This window comes from Bos mutus, chromosome 28 (genome assembly GCF_027580195.1).
Source record: "Bos mutus isolate GX-2022 chromosome 28, NWIPB_WYAK_1.1, whole genome shotgun sequence".
Taxonomy (NCBI): domain Eukaryota; kingdom Metazoa; phylum Chordata; class Mammalia; order Artiodactyla; family Bovidae; genus Bos; species Bos mutus.
Genome location: NC_091644.1, coordinates 8,380,344 through 8,403,820, shown reverse-complemented (window position 1 = coordinate 8,403,820; position 23,477 = coordinate 8,380,344). Strand labels below are relative to the sequence as shown.

The 23,477-nt window shown below is 39.3% G+C and overlaps 1 protein-coding gene across 2 annotated transcripts in view; it reads left to right on the top strand.

Moving 5' to 3' along the window:
• PARG (poly(ADP-ribose) glycohydrolase) overlaps positions 1-23,477 on the top strand; it is a 111,434-nt gene that overhangs the window by 21,728 nt on the left and 66,229 nt on the right. For both annotated transcript variants that reach the window (XM_005900605.3, XM_070364592.1), the window contains exon 8: positions 22,242-22,334. In XM_005900605.3, coding sequence (XP_005900667.1) covers positions 22,242-22,334 — 93 coding nt within the window. The remainder of the gene's footprint in view (positions 1-22,241; positions 22,335-23,477) is intronic.

The window sequence follows — 23,477 nt, the reverse complement described above, 5'->3', positions numbered from 1 at the left end:
TCTCAAGAGTCTTCTCCAACACCACAGTTCAAAAGCATCAATTCTTCAGCTCTCAGCCTTCTTCACAGTCCAACTCTTACATCCATACATGGCCACAGGAAAAACCATAGCCTTGACTAGACGAACCTTTGTTGGCAAAGTAATGTCTCTGCTTTTGAATATGCTATCTAGGTTGGTCATAACTTTCCTTCCAAGGAGGAAGCGTCTTTTAATTTCATGGCTACAGTCACCATCTGCAGTGATTTTGGAGCCCAGAAAAATAAAGTCTGGCACTGTTCCCACTGTTTCCCCATCTATTTGGCATGAAGTGATGGGACCGGATGCCATGATCTTCGTTTTCTGAATGTTGAGCTTGAAGCCAACTTTTTCACTCTCCTCTTTCACTTTCATCAAGAGGCTTTTTAGTTCCTCTTCACTTTCTGCCATAAGGGTGGTGTCATCTGCATATCTGAGGTTATTGATATTTCTCCCGGCAATCTTGATTCTAGCTTGTGCTTCCTCCAGCCCAGCATTTCTCATGAGGTACTCTGCATAGAAGTTAAATAAGCAGGGTGACAATATACAGCCTTGATGTACTCCTTTTCCTATTTGGAACCAGTTTGTTGTTCCATGTGCAGTTCTAACGGTTGCTTCCTGACCTGCATGTAGATTTCTCAAGAGGCAGGTCAGGTGGTTTGGTATTCCCATCTCTTTCAGAATTTTCCACAGTTTATTGTTATCCACACAGTCAAAGGCTTTGGAATAGTCCATAAAGCAGAAATAGATGTTTTTCTGGAACTCTCTTGCTTTTTCCATGATCCAGCGGATGTTGGCAATTTGATCTCTGGTTCCTCTGCCTTTGCTAAAACCAGCTTGAACATCTGAAAGTTCATGGTTCATGTGTTGCTGAAGTGTTAGTTCATCATAAAGGTTGCCATAAATAACCAAGTCGGGTTGGGGTGGGGTGCTGCTGTTTTCGTCTTTTTACATATGTGCCTGCTGAAAGTGGAGAGTGAGAGGGTAAGAGTTTCGGAATGAGAGGACATTTAAAAGTCATATAATGGAAAAAATTAAAGTTGAAAGGTTTTGTTGTGATTAGGCTGGTAATGTATTCCTCTTTGGAAGCTACTGTTTTTTTCCTTACTAAATACAGCATGAAGTCTGTATCTTAAGTAATATCTACACAGTAAATTCTCTATGTCAGCTTAGTGACTGTGTGACTCTTGCCTTTGCTGTAGTTATTCGGATGCTGAGTTTGTGTTGTCCTGTCTGCTGGTGTCCTCTGACTTGTCAGACAGATTGTGTAAAACCTCGTTCCTGTAAATGAGGGTGTTTAAGTCTATCAGTAATGAACTTAAGCAGTCTTGCTTATGTGTTACTTAATGTGAAAAGGTAAATGAAAAAAAAAAAAAAGTAAATGGATGTAATGTTGAGTTTTGAAGGATACACGTGAGTGTGCCTAAGTCACCTTTTCCTTCAGAGTTATGTGTAGTTTTACATTTAAAAAACAAGTACATCAGAATTCTTTGTCCCCAAAATTGAGACGTGTGCTGTTTAACTAAAATGACATCTTTGACCTAGATCTTAAAAATTATTATTGACAGAACAACAATAGAGACTCAGAGAAAACAAATACAAGCTTGTGTTAAAATGGATTACCAAAAAAGTCATCTCACATTTATAAAGTAGTGGCTAGAAGGAATTGTTTTGACTCATCTTTTTTATGGGATAAAAAAGTTGAAATAAAATATATTGAAAACATTAGACAGAACTCTTAGTGTGAGTCACCTGTCATTTAACAGGATAAAGCACAGCGGTTGTATTTTATGCATCGCTCGGGCATCGTGTGCATTCGTATGTAAGTGGTGTCTTCAGACTTCTTGGCCTTCTGGTGCACGCCATACTATTATGGACAGCTTACCTAGTAACAGCTTTATCAAATGTACTTAGTACTTACTTGTATATTAAAACTTTTAGAGCAAGAATATTAGAGGATTTTTTTTGTTTTGTTTTTTCTCTCTCCATTCCCTCACTCCTACCCAGTCCCCCCACCACAATCTCTATAAACATCTATAAACATTTCATGGAACATTATTAATTTTTAGGCTAGTTTTGGAAAAGCTGAGGTAAGGCACCAGGTTGTTAACCACTATTTCAAATCAGAACAAGTTTCTTTAACCAAGAGCCAGTGAAAATTGTGGCCTTTCACAATAGCCTTTTTTTTTTTTAAAGTAATGTAGAAGTAAGTTTTTGAATGTATATAATAAACATATTACTCCTTAGCTTTCAGTTCCAAATGGAATTCTTCTTAGCTAATTTATTTTTGGGCCTTTCTTCAAAGCTTAAAAGATTTAAAGTGTCCTTGTTATATTTGTCATAAAGAGCCCTTAGCAAATTCCTAATCAAATGAAAGCAGCCTTGAATATTTCACAAGACTACAGCTAATGTCTTTATTCGTCTAGCTTTCGAACCTCTGCTTTGGAGTTCAGTGGAAACTTAACCTTCTTGGACTTCTTCTCTTAGTGACTCACAGTCTCTAAAATCAATAAAGTCTGCATCGCTTTACAGCTTGAGTTGATTTGATTCATGAGGACTGTAGGAGCCAAAAGAGAACTAAACAGGTCAACAAAATATTAGATTTTATATGATTATGAAATATGTGGACTTTCCCCTTGGTGTGGTTATTGTATGTTTTTGGGTTGGAGTATATGTTGAGGGTCTCATTCGTGATTTATTTTAAATAGTACACATCTCATGAAACTAATTGCTGCAGTTGGAACTAGGCACCTTGCTGAGTTATTATGGATAATCAGTCTTGGTTGAGCCTTCTGTGCCCTGGATCATTGAAACAGTGATCACAGTGTTTTTGAAACATTGTTGTATTTATGTGTGTGGAGACAAGGAGGATGGAAATTACAGGCATCTAAAAGTGAAATTTATTCAGGCAGAATTCCTCCTGTATTCTAATGGAATTAATCTAGCACATTAATGTCCTGTAACTCCAACCTTACCTGCTTTGTTCAAATAGCTATGGAAGCCGTTGCTTTTAAATGTTGCTGTGTCATTGATTTCATGATCCAGAAATCTACTGTGTTGGAGGAGTGAGGATAATTTCATGTTCTAATCTCTTCCATGATTTATATCTATCTACTAGCTCTGAGGTAGGTTTTTGTTTTTTATGCAATTTGGCATAATACTTTGATCTATAATCATAGCCATCTTCCTGTGAGATGGCTTCTCAGATTGTTTACTCATCTTATGCTTCTGCTCATTAAAAAGAAATTCTGTATTCATTTTGGTTAAGCTCTTGATAACACATGTAAGATCTCATATTTAACACTAAAAGGATTTTTGTAGTGTATATTATCTGAAGATAAAAACAATAAGAAGAAGTAAAAGCAGTGTGAACCTGGCTTTCAGATTTGTGCCCTGTCCCACGTGGAGCCTGTACAGACAGTGCAGTAGAGTGGGCAGTGAAGGATTGGGCAGGCCCGCCGTCCCTGAGTGCGGTGGCACAGCGCCCTCAGGGCCCTGGTAGCTGTGTGGTGGCTGCATCTCCAGAGGACGGGGCCAGTGATTCCTTCTGTGTTTTACTTGTGGTACTAATTGTGAAAAGTGCTTACCCATCATGTATTGCTATGGTAGTGACAAGTAATGATTAACTTTATGGGGCAGTCAGATTCTAAGCTATTTGAGCAATTATTCTTTACAGTGTTAAAGAAATTTTTAGTAAACTGAGTGGCATAGTACCTTGTTGCCTCAGTTGCTCTTTGATTACATGGAAAGCACTAGAAAAAGACATTTCTGCAAGAACCATTTCCACCACAGTGAAATATGGAATATTTTCAAATGGACTACCAAGCTGTGCTATTGGTCTAATCCATCTTAGCCCTGGGATGCCCAACTCAGAAATAAACAGAGTGTCTTAATTCTTTCAGATTGTTGTAACAGAATAGACTGGGTGGATGATTTATTTCTCACAGTTCTGGAGGCTGGTGAGTGCAAGATCAAGGCGCTGGCAGATCCGGTGTCTGGTGAGGACCTGCTCCCTGATTCACTGATGGCCGTCTTCTTGCTGTGTCCTCACAAGGCTTCCCTGGTGGCTCAGACGGTAAAGCGTCTGGCCTGCAATGCGGGAGACTGGAGTTCGATCCCTGGGCCAGGAAGATTCCCTGGAGAAGATGGCAACCCACTCCAGTATTCTCGCCTGGAAAATCCCATGGACAGAGGAGCCTGGTAGGCTACAGTCCATGGGATCCCAAAGAGTTGGACATGACTGAGCAACTTCACACACACACAGGGTGTAGAAGGAATAGGAGAGCTCCCTGGGGTCTCTTTTTACTAGGGCACTAAAACTCATTTAAGATGGCTTCACCATCATGATCTAATCACCCCAAGGCCTCAGCTCCCAATTACTACCACATTGGAAGAACAGGTTTCAACATACGCGTTTCGGGTGGACAGAACATTCTAGCTGTAAAGCCAGGGCATCTTCCTCCATTGGAAGTGGAATGTTAAAACAGCTTACTGGGTTAAGCAGCCGTATGCTGCTGCTGCTGCTGCTAACTTGCTGCAGTCATGTCCAACTCTCTTCGACCTCATAGATGGCAGCCCACCAGGCTCCCCCGTCCCTGGGATTCTCCAGGCAAGAACACTGGAGTGGGTTGCCATTGCCTTCTCCAATGCATGAAAGTGAAAAGTGAAAGTGAAGTTGCTTGGTCGTGTCCGACCCTCAGCGACCCCATGGACTGCAGCCCACCAGGCTCCTTCATCTGTGGGATTTTCCAGGTGAGAATACTGGAGTGGGGTGCCATTGCCTTCTCCAAGCAGCCATATACACAGCCCCTTTTCCTCATAGTTGACTTTTGTCTCCCTTTTTAACCCTTTCCTTTTTCCTGGCCTGCTGCTTAAGCTGCAGACCATTTCAGCTTCACTTCACATGCAAACTCTTATCCATTCCAGGCTTAGCCTTGTCTCCTCCTAGAATTAACCCTTCTACAAGGTTCGCCTTGTAGATAATCTCCTCTGTTTTACTCAATATCTTACTAGGTTATCTGCAGTCAAGACAGTGGTGCTGCTTGTTTTTAAGAGCTTTACTGTGTACCAAGTGCAGTATAAGCAATATGTTTTATTTCATTTGATTTTCACAAATGCCCCATTATATAGACACTGTATTTTACAAATGAATGACTGAAGACCAAGGACTAGAGAGTATAAGTCCTTTGTTCGAGCGCTGAAGCCAGGATTCCCACCTGGGCGCCGCTCACTCCAGACCTGTGTGTGCTCCAGTCTGTGCAGCCACTACAGTTGTGGTGGTGGTGCCCACCTGTGAGTGATCTGCTTCCTGGGGGACCTCTGGCCAGGTCTGGAGACATTTTTGGTTCTCACAACTGAGGGGAGGTTCTACTGGCTTCTGGTGGGTAGAGGGCATAGATGCCACTAAACATCCTGCAGTAAACATGATGCCCCCAAACAGAGAATTGTCTCAGCCAGAGGCCAGCAGTGCCAAGACCAAGAACCCTGCTCTGCCGTGGCCCTCAAGGTGTGAGCCCTGAATCAGCAGCAACAGCACCACTTGGGAACTTGATTGAGACAGAAATTCTCCTTCCTTACCCTGAACTTTCTGAATTAGAAATTCTGAAGGTGAGGCCCACTCGTCTCTGCTTTGACAGCCCGCAGCTCATCTGATGTGAAGGTTTGAGAGCTACTGCTCTACTCCAGCAGCATTCTCAAACCTCTCTCCTTGCGTCGTGCCTGTTCTTTAACTCAACTCTTTACCTTGGCTGAAGGAGCTTTTCTTATTGGTGGTTTTTCCTTCTTACTTGGAACTTGCTGGAATGAAGAGAAAGAGTTGTTTTTCCCCTCACCCCCATTGCTGATTCTTATCCATTGTTGAATTGTCTGGCCCTGACCTAGATCTGTGTAAACCCAGGCTCATGACTTATAGAGGTGGGCTGAGGTAGGTCTCAGCTGTGCCCTAAGCTGTATGCCATCAGAACTAGCCTCTGACTTGGCTCCTAGAGAGGAACATACCGCCCGCACCTTAGGTCAACTGGAAATGATTCGATTAAGGGACAGAACCGTCTTAGAAACCAATTAACCAAATCAAGAGAGGCCTAAGAAGTTCAAAAATTTGAATTATAGGCAGAAAGAAGAAAAAATCTTCTTTAAAAGAAAAAAAATGTGGCTTTACTGGCCTGTGGCCTTAGATCTGGCATTATTTAAAAGCACTGACTTAGGAAGGGTACCTACCAATACCCAACTGCCTTTGTTCCTTTGAATTCTTTGCCATCTGATTATATCCCCTCTTCCCAATTTTATTTGTTCATTTTTGGCACCTCTTGTCCTCTCAGCCCTATTATCTGATATCAGCTTGGGCAACTTCATTTGGTAATCACATTGGTAACCTATACACTAATCTGACTCAAGTCTCTGTGAAACCCTCTCTTGTATTAACCCACGATCACACACGGATCTGATTGTGCCCTGGACCAGTTCCTTCTCGAGCGTCATTAATTCTGCGTCTCTTTCCCACCATAGCCTCCTGGTTTCCTGCTCACTCACTCCTGTAGCGCTGTTTTCAAGGCTGTTGCTGGCATCTCTTTTGTTCTGAGCCAGTTTGCCAGGTTGTGTTGTTCTGATACTTTCAAATAAAGGGTTGAATGAGCAAAGTTTGCTGCATATTATATCCTGCTACTGGGAATACTTCTGAGGAGTCACACAGTAGAGAAACCTGCTTAATTTTAGTTAACTAAATATTTTCCTCAAACTTACTTACAAGCAAAATGCCTTTCTGTGTTAGCAATTTAGGATTTCCCTTGTAGCTTGTGTCCCATGGAACACACCTAGCAAAACGGTTGTAATCTACTGACGCTCTCCTGTCTTCGTATCTTTTCCTGCCCAGCCTGTTGAATCTGACGACATTTAGTAGTAGGGACTGAGGAGAAAAAATGACTCCTTCTCTTCATTCTAACAGGTTCTACTTGAGAAGGAAAAATTGCCAATAGGAAAAGCTCCTTCAGGCAAGGCAAAAAAGCTGAGGGGCAGGTACTATTTCAGAACCATGGATAAGGGGGAGCCATGGATACACAGTTCTACTCGGTTCAGTCACTCAGTCGTGTCTGACTCTTTGCAACCCCATGGACTGCAGCACGCCAGGCTTCCCTGTCCATCACCAACTCCTGGAGCTTGCTCAAACTCATGTCCATCGAGTTGGTGATGCCATCCAGCCATCTCATCCTCTGTTGTCCCCTTCTCTTCCTGCCACCAATCCCTCCCAGCATCAGAGTCTTTTCCAATGAGTCAACTCTTCGCATGAGGTGGCCAAAGTATTGGAATTTCCGCTTCAGCATCAGTCCTTCCAGTGAACACCCAGGACTGATTTCCTTTAGGATGGACTGGTTGGATCTCCTTGCAGTCCAAGGGACTCTCAAGAGTCTTCTCCAACACCACAGCTCAAAAGCATCAATTCTTCGGCACTCAGCTTTCCTTATAGTCCAACTCTCACATCCATACATGACCACAGGAAAAACCATAGCCTAGACTAGACGGACCTTTGTTGGCAATGCTGTCTAGGTTGGTCAAAACCTTTCTTACAAGGAGCAAGTGTCTTTTAATTTCATGGCTCAGTCACCATCTGCAGTGATTTTGGAGCCCCAAAAAATAAAAAAATAAAGTCTGTCACTGTTTCCATTGTTTCCCCATCTATTTGCCATGAAGTGATGGGACCAGATGCCATGATCTTAAGTTTTCTGAATGTTGAATTTTAAGCCAACTTTTTCACTCTTTTCTTGCACTTTCATCAAGAGCCTGTCTAGTTTTTCTTCATTTTCTGCCATAAGGGTGGTGTCATTGCATATCTGAGGTTATTGATATTTCTCCCGGCAATCTTGATTCCAGCTGGTGCTTCTTCCAGCCCAGCGTTTCTCATGATGTACCCTGCATATAAGTTAAACAAGCAGAGGGACAATATACAGCCTTGACGTACTCCTTTCCCGATTTGGAACCAGTCTGTTGTTCCATGTCCAGTTCTAACTGTTGCTTCTTGACCTGTAAACAGATTTCTTAGGAGGCAGGTCAGGTGGTCTGGTATCCCCTTCTCTTTTTCTGATAGCTCAGTTGGATACGCAGCGCCAAGTATAAATTATATGCAGGTTTTCAACTGTGCAGAGGGTTGGCAGTCCTAACTCCTGCTTGTTCAAGGGTCAACTGCGGCGTCCTTTTAGAATCTAGCTCCTCCTTCACCTTTGGTTTCTGCTAGTTCCCAACTCCGGTGGCATCTGCTTACCTGTTTCCTTTGCTCTTGACAAGTAGAGGGTTTTACTTTGAAGAAGTAAAGGAGGGAAGGAGAAATGCAGGAAATAAATCATAAATCTTATTAATGGGCCTTACTGAGACTTTACATTATGGCATCTTAACTTGGGCTTTGGTTCTTTGTACCATCTTTTATGTATTTCCTCTTTATTCTGTGGTTCTGAATATTTTTGTTTTCTGATCTTGACCCATATGCTACTATCTACCTGCTCCTACTTCACACCTCACTGAGAGATCTGAGTCCATCTAAAAGGTAGAATCTTTCATTTTTTCATTTTGGGTTTTCAGAATTCTTCATTCATTGTTTTACTTGATATTGAAAAGCCAGTCTTATTCCATTCCTCAAACTTAGCAGGTCCAGAACAGAATTAGGCTTTAGAAACACTTGTCACCATTCTGTTCTGGCCTCATCCTTTTTTGCTTGGTTAACACTTGCTTATCTCTTAGTGTTCAGGGTAGCTGTCACTTCTGTTACTGACTTTTTACTTGTCGGTCTCCCCTACCCTTCCTTGAAGGAGGCTGGGATTTGTTCTTTGTTGTGCCCCAGTCACTTAACACAGTGCCAAGAGCTTTAAATACCACTTAATGCTTAGCACACTCAAAGCTTTTTTATCTTAAGCTCCTTCTCTCTGTCCACTCCTTCTATTAAGACATAATTTATCTACTAAATACCCCTTGAGACGCAGCTCTCTGTCTGTTACGCTGTCTGACCCATGCTGTCATCATGACTCAGATGGTGTACTGCAGCAGCCATCCGGCTGACCCCTCTCTGTCCAGTGGTGTTCCCTTCACGTCCGTCCTCTATGCTGCTCACACACGGTGAGCTCCCTGAAGCGTGTATCTTCAGAGCCTGTGTGGCACCTCGTCTGTTCTCAGTTCTGTTGGATGATGTTTATGATGTTCCATGGCCTTGCCTCTCCCCATTTCTCCCGCGTCATTTCTTGCTACTTTCCTGCCCCAAACCTGGCATTCTAATGACTCCTACTTGCTTGTAGTTCTCTGGCATACAGTTGTCTTGCTCTTAATCCATGCTTCCAGACAGAGCTCAGTCTTCACCTCCTCTGGAAACTCTTTTCTGTGCTCCCAGCCTCTCCTAAAACCCTGTTCTGTGCTCAGTAGTACCTGTGCCTGCCCCCATGCCCTTGCCCCGTAATACACGATCTGTCTATGAAATGTGTGCATCCTTCATGAAGCTGACATTTTCCAGGGCATCTTAGTGTTTTCTAACTTATGGCTGATGCTCGGTTAATGCTTCTTAAACTTAACTTCAGTGTATTTAAGGAAAACACACAGATGTGGATCCTAAGCCATCGTCTTTTATTGAAAAGATTTAGAAACTACTTGTGTAAAGTGATAGTTGACCATTTGAGATTGGCAGTTGGTAGAGAGAAAAGGTGAGGCATGTACATATAGCCCTTATTTCTGTTTATATGGGATTTTCACCCTAAAATGTAGTAAGTTTCTAGAGGACACAGACCTTGAATTGCATTGTCTACCTTTGTGTTTATTCCTCACAGTGCACAATATGATGTCTTTGGTAAAGTGGACACTCGATATATGCTTGAACTAAATGTCAACATACTGCTAACAGTGTAAGTTAACTTTAGCTAACTGTAAAGTAGAGGCTGGATCACCTGGGCTCTTCTCTTTGTTGGATTCCTGAGTGCAGCTAATCCACAGTTCAGGATTCTCTGTATATAAGAAAAGAATGAATGTCCTAGATAACATTCATTAGATTGAATCTAGATTAAGACTTAAGCTAGAGTCTAGCTTGAGTTGAGCCTGAGTTCATAATCTATTTCATTTGTTGTAACTAAATGCTGTACCAGTTGTCAAATTTCTTCAGTTTTTATAGGCTATAAAGCCAAAAGTTATTTCAAAAAGAATATTTTACCATTTTCAAATTCATCTGTATTTTCAAATGAATTGCAGTTACCAAAAAGTAACCCAAAGTAATGGATTAAAATTAGGAGCATTTAAAATCCCACAAACAAAGAGGTGCAGGTTTCGTCCTGTGAATTTTCACCACCAGCTGTACATGCGTTTGGGAACTTTGACTCTTCCTTGCATTGCTCTGGTGACTGTTTCATTGGAGTGGAGTAGCAAGTAGGACTAGACCTGTGCTGTCCAAACAACAGCCAATAGCTGTTAAGACTATAGTACGTGACTGTTGAAGTGAAAACTAATTACAGTGAAAGAGAATTTGAAGTGCGGCTGCTCAGTCACGCCAGGCGCACTTCACATGCTCAGTCAACGTGTGTGGCTGGCGGCTGCCGCCTTGGACAGTGCTCTGTTCTGCCTGGACTAGACTATCCTGAAGGTTTCTTCTGCCTCTGACTTCTTACTAGTCCTGCTAGCTGTATGCCACCACTGGTAAGAAGCTCCAGAGATTACCCAACATTCTTTGATCACATTTTGAATTTTTTCTAGATTGGATGTTACTGAAATAATTGAGTTGTTGAGTAGCACTTGGTCAGTTTCTTAAAAGGATGTTTTCTTTGTAATGGCGTTTGTGCCTTTTTTTTCCTCCCCAAAGTCTGCCACCAGGGGGCGCCCTCAAGCCTTTCGGGAAATGTGTTTCAGCCTTATTAGAAAGAGTGAAGTTTGAAGTAGAACCTGTGTGTGCTTAGTTGTTGAGTCGTGTCCGACTCTCTGTTACCCTTTGGACTGTAACCCACCAGGCTCCTTTGACCATGCGGTTTTTCAGGCAAGGATACTGGAGTAGGTTGCCGTTTCCTCCTGCAGCTCCTGCATTGCAGATGGATTCTTTACCACTAAACTATGGGGGATTCCCTTGGACTATAATATTGGCTATTAATTCATACTGGATAACTTAAGAGCTAAATTAAGGATTAAGCACATTACTTATGTGTATGTATGCACATTACTTGATTGGTATGGCAAATTATTTCCTACTGTGAGTGTGAGAACCTATCATTGAACTATCTTGAAAATTAGAAGTAAAAATAAGTAACTTTAAAGTATTTCTTAATATTTCAAAAATATTTTTATTACATTTAAAACTGTTGAATGTAGTAAAAGAACTAAACTATTGTTCACTTATATTTCTTAGACAAATTAAGTTCATTTTGCTTTCAGGACTAGAAAAATTATATTAACCATCAGTTATTTCTCTGAAATCTTGTCATGCTGAGTGTGATTGCCTGTCTATAAAAGATGGATAATAGTGTGACTGTATGGTATTGAAAGTATCTGTTGGTGTGTGTGTAATAGCCTTGTGGTTTGGTGGTGTTTGCTAAAATGATGGATGGTTATGGCCATGTAGTCGTACAGGAGCAGGAGTGAGAGATGGGAAAGACCTACCGGAGCATCTTGTGTTAGTTTAGATCCCTCCCTAAGGACCAATCATTTACCGTAACAGTCTCGAGAAGTAAATTCTTCTAGGAGGCAGAGGATAATGAGGATGTGTTATTATGTTTTATCCTATGACAAGAACACTTTGTGCATTTTATTATTAGCATGAAAAAAGAGATAACTGTTTAGAGAAGTTCCTTTATGTGTCATAAACCTACACAATTTTATTCTTAATGTTTAATCTAATGAAATTTGTGTAGGAAATGGTGTGACTGGTTTTGATCAGAGGTATATTTTGTTTCAAGAACTGGATGACAGTATTCTTCCTGAAGTTATTGTGTTCCCAAATTAGTTGTTGATTATCTGGGTTTTGGAATTTTCCATACCCATCTATAAAAGCCTGTGAATTTTAAGCTACTGATGGCTAGTTTCCTGAAATGAGAAACTAGTGCACAGTTCTATCCTGAGAAACAGAACAGAGATTGGGAGAGTAGAAGCAGAGTTGAGGCGAAGACCTGCAGAAGAGCTCATTCTCACTTCACCCTCACTTTCCCATTTACTGCCTGATGAGCGTTTGGTGATGGGATTGGAGATTAGGAATAAAAAGAGACTATAGAGACACTGCTTTGGGAAAGACCCTGATAGTCTCCTTACTTGCTGCAAGTAATAATAAACCCCTCCTTCCCGTGGGGAAAGAGAAAGAATGAGAGGGGGCTCTCATGCTGAGCACTCTTTTCCTCCTGCTGCCAGCCATTAATGGGGAGGAAAAAAGTGTACAGCAGCCTGATTTGTCCCATACTAAACAACTGCAGGTTAAGGACAGATGCAGGTTATTTCCAGTGTAAGTTACATGATAAATACTTTAAAGACTCTTCTGTATTATCTTTAAAGCCAACCTTTTCACATACTGGTAATGAGCTGTGATTTTTATCGGTGCTTCTCAGATTTGAGTCCATAGCATTTTGAAAATTACTTAGGAAGCTCTTAATAGCTGTTTGAAGAGGAAGCCAAAGCAAAGGGCGATCAAGAGACAGGATGCTTCTCACAGTCCTCTCCCCGGAGTGGCCGCTGCTGGCCCTTGCTAGCACTCAGCCTTTCGGGTCACCTGGCCCTCTGCCACCACGTTCATTTCGTACCTCTTTTGTTGCCATAAGATAAAAATTCTGGAAGTCTTATTTATAAGTCCATAAATTAGCTCACTAATTTGTGAAGTATGCCTTCTTAAATATAAAAATATTGGACTGGCTATTTCCTGAAAACCAATTGGGCTTTATTAAAATTTGGAGAACATTTTTATTGAAGCCATAATTGTCATGGGTGATACACATGAGAGATCACCCTGTGGTTGGCCTGTCAGACTTGCATGAGCTTTCAGAAATTAAGGGGAATGAGTGAGTTTGTTTTCTTGTAAGCTGTCACAGTCTTCTCTTCAAAATGTCAGCCTGAATCGTACACAAATAAATGTTGGAAATATTCACCTTCTCCAGTTGATTTTTTATCTTTACATATTTTAGTGCTATAATTATTTTTTTCTCTAACGTTTAATTTTTGTATTCTAAAACCATGCCTAAAGAATAGGTGGATCTGCATGATCTTAAGAATTCTGACTTATGTTCTTTCTTTTTAATTATTGAAATATGAACCTCTCAGACTTGGGAAGCTCTTGATTAGTTCCAGTAAGTTTTTTGAGGCATATTATAGAAAACCCAGTTCATATGCAGTTTAATTTACTTAAGGAAAAAAGAAGACCTTGTCCTAAGCGAGGGAGATTCTTATGGGCAGTAGAGAGAACGAAGAGGAAAAGCTTTGCAAAATTACCTAGCTGTGATAGAAAGTGTCAGTTAATTTAACAAAAATTTTTATCAAGAACTTACATGTGAATGTGTTCTAGCATAGTGAATTAGTGTCAGTCTTGTGTGAAAGGAACTTTGATACAAGCACTGGAACACATGTCCATAAGTATAATATAAAGCAGGAAGTCTTAAGGGTCTTGTGAAAAAACATAGAATTAAATTATAAGAGGGAGAGTTACCTTGTAGCTGGTGCGTCAAGGTACAGGGTGCTGAAGCTGAAGCAGGGCGCTGTTTGAGCAAGACATTAAAAAAGTTAGGTAAGGTCTAGAGTAGGAAGGGTATTCTAGGCAGAGCACAGATTATATTTGTGGAAGCACACGTAGGTGCTAGAGAAGAGTAAATTGCAGAAATGGCTAGTATGTAAAATGCACAGAAGGTTTTGTTGTGAGAGAGGGAGAGTGTGTGTGTGGTAAGACTAGATGAGGATCTAGGGCCAGAGAGCTTGATTATTAATTCAGGGATATACTGTACTGAAAAGGCAAGGAAAAGCCATTGAAAGCTTTCCAGTGGAACAGGGACACACTGGGGTGTACTTGGGCTGAAACTGAAGGTGGGCTAGCAGCAGGATGGCAGTTAGATTACTGTAGTAATCTTGGTGAGACTGGATGAGGGGCTGAGTCAGGGTAGTTTAGTAGTGATTAAGAGGAGGCGATGAATATATGAGGCCCTGCTGGATCAATCAGCAGGACTTGGCAGTTAATTGATGTGGGGGTGTTGAAAGAAAGAGGAGGCTCCAGAAAGGTTGTAAATTACTGGCCCATTAGATAATAATACTTTGCATCTATATATGAGTCTTTAGAATTTGTTAAACACTGTTATATCTGAGCCTTCATAACTCTGTAAGTTAAACAGAGTTCGAATTATCCTTATTAGGGATGAGGAAATAAAGGATTTGGGGATTTTTCTATGTTCATACAAAAAGTAAATGCAGACCCGGCCTGTAACTGTAGTCTTCTGTTCCGGTTTCTTGGCTGAGTGCTCTGTTCTCTAGAATACCCTCACCTGTGAGCCTGGGAAGAAGCGCTCTGTCCTCCGGTCCCAGTGTATGCCCCTAAGTTTGAACGTGGAAAAATTGGCTTGACCTTCTTTGAGCTTCAGTCTCGCCAGATATCTTTATGCTTTCTATTTTGCATTGATATTTACAGGATAAAATGTAATTTAAAAATTTTCCTCAGCTCTATTCAACAAATAATGAGTACTAAATTTTATGCATGGTACTAGAATACACAGTGTATAAAATGCAATCCTTCCATTTGCAGTGTCACAGATTAGAGAAGGAGAGGAGCAAAACGTGTAAATGAATAATTTTAATAAACCAGAATAAGTGCTATCCTGTAGGTATGTGCCTGCTTCCCTGGTGGCTCAGATGGTAAAGAATCGCCTGCAATGCAGGAGACCTGGGTTCGATCCCTGGGTTGGGAAGATCCTCTGGAGGAGGGCATGGCAACGCACTCCATATTTTTGCCTGGAGAATCCCCATGGACAGAGGAGCCTGGCGGGCTGTAGTCCATGGGGTTGCAAAGAGTCGGACACGACTGAGCACAGAAGCACAGTGTGCAGTTATTTTAGCTTTGCTGTATGTTTTATATTTTTCATAATGCTGGAAAAGCAATTATCACCAATTGGGAATGGCTAAGAAAATTGTATATCTATACTGTGGAAAATACTGCGTAGCATTTATCATTCTATTACATGGAAAGGTGACTTTATTTTAAGGTAAGAAACAAGTTGCAAAAATTTCTAGTATACCATTTAGTTTAAAAGTTCATGTAACATCTTAATTTCTGTGTGCACATATGTAGAAATGCTTCAAAGTTTGGGAAGAAGACAAGCGTCTGTTTATGTCTTCGGACAGTCAGCAGGAATAGGAATTGGGGATTTGACTTCATCTGCATTGTTTGACATTTGTAAGCTAGAATGCATTCACATATTACTTAAAAAATTAATGGGAAAGAAGGGTTAAGGCTCGTCACAGGGGTTTGTATCCATGGGGATAAAAAGTACAACAGCATTAATAATCAAAGAAACATAAAATAATGGTGGTGTCAATTTAGTCTATCAGATTGCAAATAAAACAAGAATGTGAGAATTCACAGTAAGATATGGAGTTGAGTACTTTCTTATACAGCACCAGAATATAAATTGGTAGCATGTATCAAAAAACTTAAAAAAAAAAAGCCTACGCTTTTCAATATAGCATTTTCTCTTATAGAGATATTCAGATAGTTGGCAGAAAGATGTGTGTACAAGGATATTCATTACAATAGTAATTATAAGAGTGGAAAATTGGCAACGACCTGTAAATCTGTCATAAGAGACTTAGGGAAATAAGTTGTGGTATGTCTGAATTATATAATAATATTCAGCTATTGAAAATAGTGATGTAGGATTATAGTTATTTATACAAGAAAATGTTCACAATATAAATGAAAACAGAATACAAACTAGAAAGATATATGCCAAAATGTTAGCAGTATATTTCTTGATATTGGGCTTGTGGGTTGTATTTGTTTTCTTTTTGTTTATATTCATTTTCTACAGTGAAAGTACATGATTTTTCAAACAAACGTGTTGTTTCTGGTGATGTTTATGAAGACTCTACAGCAAAGTGGAAAGTTCTTTTGTCTAATGAAAAAATTATACAATTGTTAGAATAATGTGCTTTTAAGTGATTTTTTCTGTGTGAGAAGGTAGATAAGTACCTAAGCATAACAAAAACTTAAATGGTTATATTAACTTTAGGATCGTAGGGCTATGAGTTTTTTCCTGTTCTCTGTTTAGATTTTGGGATGAAAAACTTTTTATATTAAAAATTATTAATAAAATTTCATGTTCTGGACTTCTTATATAAACTTCTTTGAAATTGTTTATTAAAGCATGTTAGTAACTTAACATTTTTACTAGGATCTACTTGGGTACACATCAATAGATAAAATGGTGTGACTTGAAGTGTTTATTATATTTGTTGATTTGTGACTGATTAAAAAGCTGTTTCCTATGAACTGAAGCAGCAGATCTATGGAAAATTTCCCCTTCTTTAAAATAACACTATTTTTCTGGTTTTACTGGCTACAGTTTTCACTTACTCATTCAAAATTCTGTGCTGTTATTTATGTAGTACTTTCTGTGTACCAGGTTCTGTACTTAATCGCATATGAATATGTCTTTAGTATTAGAGCACAGTTCACAGATTTAATTTTAGTTGATCAAGCATTCTGAGGAAGAAGAAATAAGTAAAAATTTATTGTCTATATGTATGCTGCTAAGTTTAAATCATTCATCATGTTTTGACATTTGACAAATTCAGTTACTCTATTTGAGTAGTTTGTCCATGTTTCCATCTGCTAAGGAAGAAAGATAGCTTCTTCACGGTCACTATGATGAAATTGCAGTAATTACTATCCTTCAAGGTGAGGGCTGATGCATTGAGGGATCACAGAAGGAGCACAGGACTTCCTGCTTCGAGATTCATGAGGCCAGTGATCACGCCCATCGTCGTTTCCACTTCTCTTGTCAGTGCTGGCACAGTGTCTGGCATATAATAGACACTTACATGTTTACTGTCCAGCTGGGTGGATGAACAGATCTATAAAAGGAGGAAATGGGTGAATAGCGTTATAATTTTGAAAATCTTTGTATCAACTCTGAATGATGCATGTACATAATCAGCTTTTGGGATGAGGATAAAATGGCAGCATGCACACACGGGCACGCACACACAGAAACAGTTGCCACGTGTGCTTATCTGTGCGGCTGTCCAGTAGAGGGCAGGGGATTTAATGACGCTTTCCATTGATCATCGTGGAAATGCTTGATTTCTTTATAATCATCTTCATCATTGTTATAAGTAATACAATATATGATATAAATAAATATTTACATTTAAGCCTCTTACTTCCCTTGAAGTTAGGCAATGATTTAAATTTTTAAAGCTTTTTGTTACTTATATCTTGGTTTGCATTGTATAGATTAATAAATTATGTGGATTAATAAATATCAATTTGTAGAAGTTAAGATCTGTGTGAAGATGCTAATAATATATGGGAGGGCATAAGATCACACTAGTTTTTTAAATTATGCATTCCATCTCAAATGCTAGTTGGGTTGGTTACGTTCTCACGTGACATTTTTTATGATCTCATTTGTATTTTCAAAGCCACATTCAGACATAGGTCTGAAGTGTTGACAGTTGTGAGGAAGTCCTGTGCAATGATGCTTCATCACATAAATAAGTGATATTTTAAAGCTTGTGATGGTCAGCAAAGCGTGGCTGCAGCTACTCGTGTGTCAGTTTTAAAAGACAAGGACAGGTACCCAAAGGAGAAGAAGCTGTCAGCCTCTTTAGTCACTTAAGGTTAAATGTCTTTAGGTTAAGAATGTTTGGATAGACACTTCTCTTTATCCCTCCTACTAAATATAGCTGAAAGGTGGAGTTAGACTGACCAGCTAGAGTCTGTGGGGCTGTTGGCACCAGAGTGGTATCAACAGAGGTCTCGTGGGGAGCCAGAACTCTCACCCTCTGCAGCGATCCCCCTGAGAGGTAACAAGATGCGTCTTCCCTCCCTGTCCTGGAAATTACCAAGGGCAGTAGAGTTTTCACTCCTGACTGATGCTAGTGAGCTGGCTCCTCCTTCCTGTGTCACAGAAGACCTGCTAAAACAGATTTGAAAAGATCCAAAGTCTCAAAACAATACCCCAAATATCCAGGTTTCAATAAAAATCACTCCACCAAGAAGCAGGAAAACCTCAACTAAAATGTGAAGACAATCAACAGACACCAACCCTGAGACAACACAGATCCTGGAATCATCTAACAAGGACTTTAATGCAGCCTTCAGTAAGCAATTACAAACCTGCTTGAAACAAAAAAATAGCAGCCCTAGCAAAGAAATAGAAGCTATATAGAAGAACCAAATGGAAGTTTTAGAACCGAAAAATAATAATACCTGATTTTTTTTTTAAAACAAATGCAGTGGAATGGCCTCAGTGGAGAATGGAGATGACTGAGGAAGGAATAGGAGAGCTTGAAAAAGAGCAAAAGAATTACTCAGTCTAAACAACATAAAAAAAAAAATAGACTGAAAAAGCAGTTTAAGGATCTTTGGAACTGTTTAAAAAGATCTAACAGTCATGCCTTTTAGTACTGAAAGGGAGAAGAAAAAAGCGACAGGGCTGAGAAAATAACAATAATGAAAAATAGCAACTGAAAACTAGAAGTAATAGCTGAAAATTTCCCCAATTTAATAAAAGGCATCAAGAAGCTGAGCAAACCTCTTACATGAAACCCAAAGAAATCCATGCCAAGATATATCATAGTCAAACTTATTCCAACTAAAGGCAAAGAAAAGAATTTTGAAAGCATTCAGTAAGAAATGGCACATTGCCTGTAGGGCAAAAACTGAATGACAGTGAATTTCTCATCAGATAACATGGAGGCCAGAGAGAAATGACACAATATTTTTGAAGGAGTAAGAGAAACGAACTGTCAGCAGAGAAGTGTATATCCGTTGAAAATATGCTTCAGGACTAAAGGACAAACAGTGACGTTCTAGGACAAAGGAGAGGAAGATAATTTGTCATTAACAGATCTGTCCTAAAAGATGTGAAGAGGAATTTCTTGAAAGAGAAAGGAAATGATACAAGATGGAATCTTGTTATATCAAGAAAGAAGATAGAATAGTAGTAGAAAGAGTAAAAATACGGTAAATATAGTAGCCTTTTCTTCTTGAGTTTTCTAAATAGTGTTTGACATTTTCTGTTTTGCTGTTTTCAAAATTTTTAACACTATCAAATGTGGTTCTCGGTGTATGTAAAGAAATATTAAAGTTATAATGGGGCCAGGTAAACGGCCTTAAAGGTAATACTTCTGTACTGCAGCATGTGAAGTGTTGACACCAAGGTAAGAAGTGATAAATCGTATATAATGAAATACTTAGAGCAGCAAGTTAAAAAAAATCTGTTCAAAGAGATGTGCTCAAATACATTTTAGATAAATAAAAATGGAATTCTAAAATATACTTGGGTAACCCATAGGAATAAAGGAAAAGAAAGCAGGTAAAATACAAAGAAAATTAAAAATTAATAAGTGCTAACATGGCAGTGATTAAATGTAAATGATCGAAGTTCACCAATTAAAAGACAGAGATTTACAGAGTGGATTAAAAAAACGACACACTATATGCTGCTTACAAGAAATTATTCCAGACATAACAGTGTATGTAGGCAGGTTGAGAGTAAAAGGCACTTTTGTTTGTAATAGCCAGAACCTGAAAACCACCAAAATGCCCCTCAGTAGGTAACGTGGCTAAACAAGTGGTGTGGTCATACCCTAACACTGCTCGGCAGCAGGAATTAACTCCTGGCGCATGCGTGAGCTTGAACGGACCTCAAGAATGTTAAACTGGGTGAATGGAAAAGTCAGTCTTAAAGAACACATACATATGATCCGCTTTGTATAACAACAGTTACAGAGATGGAAAGCAGGGTGCTGCTTCCCGGGGTGTAGGGATGGTTGGACGGAGGGTGTGGCTGTAAACTAGTAGCCCGAGGGAGACGTCTGCTGTAGTGGGACACTTCCTCACTTGATGTTGATAGTGGTTAAGCAAATGTACGTGTGATAAAATAGCAGAGAACACTATACACACACTGTACCAGTATCAGTTTCCTGGCTTTATATTGTGTTATAGTTAATCCAAAATGTAGCCATTAAGGGAGACTGGGTGAAGAGTAAACTGGACCTCTCTGTGTCATTTGTACAACTTTCTGTGAGTCTCTGATTATTTCAAAATGTTTTCAGAGATAAATTATGAATAAGAAGAATTTGAATATCTTAAATGCATTAATATATTTTATGCATCTTCAGGTATAGGAAAGCAAGTATCTTTAATGCTTATGTTTAAATTCTAAAACAGTAGAGTGCTTCCTATTGTATGACTTTTTAAAATTTAATTTTCCTTTTTATTGGCATTGTTTGTGCTCAGTCATTTCAGTTGTGTCCAACTCTTTGCCACCCTGTGGACTGTGGCCTGCCAGGCTCCTCTGTCCATGGGATTTCCCAGGCAAGAATACTGGAATGGGTTGCCATGCCCTTCTCCAGGGCATCTTCCTGATCCAGGAATGGAACCCTTGTCTCCTGCATTGCAAGTGGATTCTTTAGCCACTGAGCCATCTGGGAAGCCGTTTATTGGCATTAAAGAGGCTTATCATGAAGAGGCTTTGAACCCTCTTTAGCCTTTATTTTATGCTTTTTAGTGTGTTTACTTCCTGTTAGAGATCTGTTGGATTTATCTGTTGTTACTTAACCATGTCACCTCCAACACAGCCTTATTTCTGTTTCCCATTTCTCCACTATACGTAAAATATTCATTTCAATTAGATCAGTATTCTGGTTTTTTAGTATGATGGTAAAAACTATTCATATCTGAGATATGATTCCTTTTCTACTCTTGTACAACTTTGTGTTTTAGCCAGAATTAATAATTGTCTTGTGTTCTTAACTTGCTTAGTTTTTTTAATATACCTGTGATTAATTGAATCCTACACTCTCTGAATTGTAAATATCTTTCTGTTCATTTTGAGTATCAGTTTCCCATTATCCTAATTTAAAGAAGGAGTTGCACATAGGTTTGAGTTTTAAAGCTTTGGTATAAAGAAAATTCTCAATAGTAAAACTTCCTTGTAAAACCAAGGTGAATGTAAATTATCTTTGCTACTTTTTCTGTTTACACACATACAGTGTGTAGCTGTTAGGTAGACAAATGCATATTTATTTCAGTTTAGCTCCTCATAGCTAGGGGAATCTTTAGATATTTTTAAAGAGTCTATATATCCTCATCAGTCGCAAACATGGTAACATAGAGAAGTGGGGGAGAGCCATGGCCTATAGGCCAGAACACTTGGGTTCTAGTTCTGATTTAGTTGCTAATTCACATATCCAGTCTAGGATAATGAGGGTGACCTCCTTGGCCTCAGTTTTCTTTTCTCTTTAATAATGACAGGATCAGACTGGATTATAACTGAGACCTCATCTATCTAGTTCAGATGTGATTTCAGATAGACACATGGTTTAATCCTGACTATATATATATAGAATATCTAAATTAAGAGGGTTTTCATTTTCACTATTTTGAAAGAATTACTCTGATGTTTTGAGAGAAATTGGATTAAATAGGCTAAAGTAATTTCTAAAGCATTGAAAAGATGGGAAATTATAAGACAAAAATGGGCCATAAATATATTTTTCTTGTACTTCAAATTATGATATGGAAATTGTGGTTTTATCCCTAAGGTCCCTGTGAGAGGGAAATTCTGAGTCACCTGGAACTTTTTGTTTACTATCAGTAGATCAGATTTGACACATAAAAGTTGCTCTGAAACAATGTGCGGCTTTTATGGTGAGTTATTTAAATTATAGGCTATAGAGGCTTGAGGGCTTCTGAAGAGTTCTTGGTGGGCTAATAGTTTTTAGTTGATGTAACCAAGGGCAGAATGTACTGCTTTTCATTTGCAAATATTTTATTTAGTTGTGAATGTGATATGAGAGAGATTTCATATGTGGGATACTTCATTCCTTTTCAGAGGACATTAAGGCGAATTACATACATTTGGAAATCAATTTATAAGTTCCTTACTGTACCTGTTGTTATACTTTTGTGTGTATTCCATGATGATAATATGCCTTTTTATGGGATCCTCTGAAAAGCAGATATGTAGTTTAATTTTAAAAACAGGTATTTGTTCATTGGTTATTATTCACTGGTAACGTATTTTATTGGTTTTCAGGTACTAGAAGAAGCAGAAGCTCAACACTTGTATCAGTCCATCTTGCCTGATATGGTGAAAATTGCACTCTGTCTGCCAAATATTTGTACCCAGGTTGGTGGAAATGACTTCTTCCTCAGTAGCTTTCTTGAGACTCACAATTGAATCTTGTTTAAACTCGAATTATCAAGGTCAAAGAGAGAAGAGAGAGATGGAAACAGTTTTTGCCAGAGTCTGATGATTTTGCTCTACTAAGAAAAAGGTTAGAGGTTATAGAGAACGCTGCGAGAGGACATTAAAAATGCAGCATTCAATTTCTGAGCTTCCGTTCACCGTGTTGATGTTTGCTTACTCACACTTCTGTTTCTGTCTTTAAAACAGTCTTTAACTTTCAAAAAAGGATCGGCAGTATTTCAGAACACACTAGTCGATTTAGAACATTTTACCTGCAGAATGGGTTAATACCTACTCCTTCCTCTTCTCTCCCCCATTGTAAAGCAAATGAATTCACCGTATTCTTTTTTTTCCTTTTTTATGTATGTGTTTTTTAAATGTTTTTTTATTGTGATAGAAGTCACATAACATAACACATGCTGTTGTAACCGTATTTAACTGTACAGTTCAGTGGCACTAAGTACATTCACATTGTTATGCAACTCTCACCATTGTCCGTCTCCCGAATTTTTCACCTTGTAGACTGAAACTGTTCCTGTTAACCGTGATACATTCTTAACTTTTAAATGAAAGAATCTGAGTTGTTTTGTTTTATTTATTGCTACATAACAAACTACCTCAAGATTTAGTGGTTTAAAGCAAGAAAATTTTATTATCTCAGATTCTGTTGGGAATTTGGGAGCAGCTTAACTGACTGGTTCTAACTTGGGCTCTCCCCTGGTTGCAGTCAAGGTAATGGCCAGCACTGCAGTCATCCTAAGGTTTGAGGCTGGAGGAACCACTTCTCAGTTGGCTCACTCGCATGGCTGCTGGCAGAAGGCCTTATTTCCTTGCCATGGGACTCGAGGTTGATTGGGTGTCCTCATGACATGGTTGCTAACTTTCCCAGAAAAAGCCACCAAAAAGAGAGAGAGAGGAAGGGTCAGTGCCTTTTTTGACCTTGTATCTGAAGGCACACACTGTCACTTTATTTTTTCTTCTTTATTAGAATTTTGTCACTACATCTAGCTCACACTCTGCCTCTCAAGGAAGGGGATGATCAGAGAATTTGTAGACTGCATTTTCAGATAGTTATAAGAGATT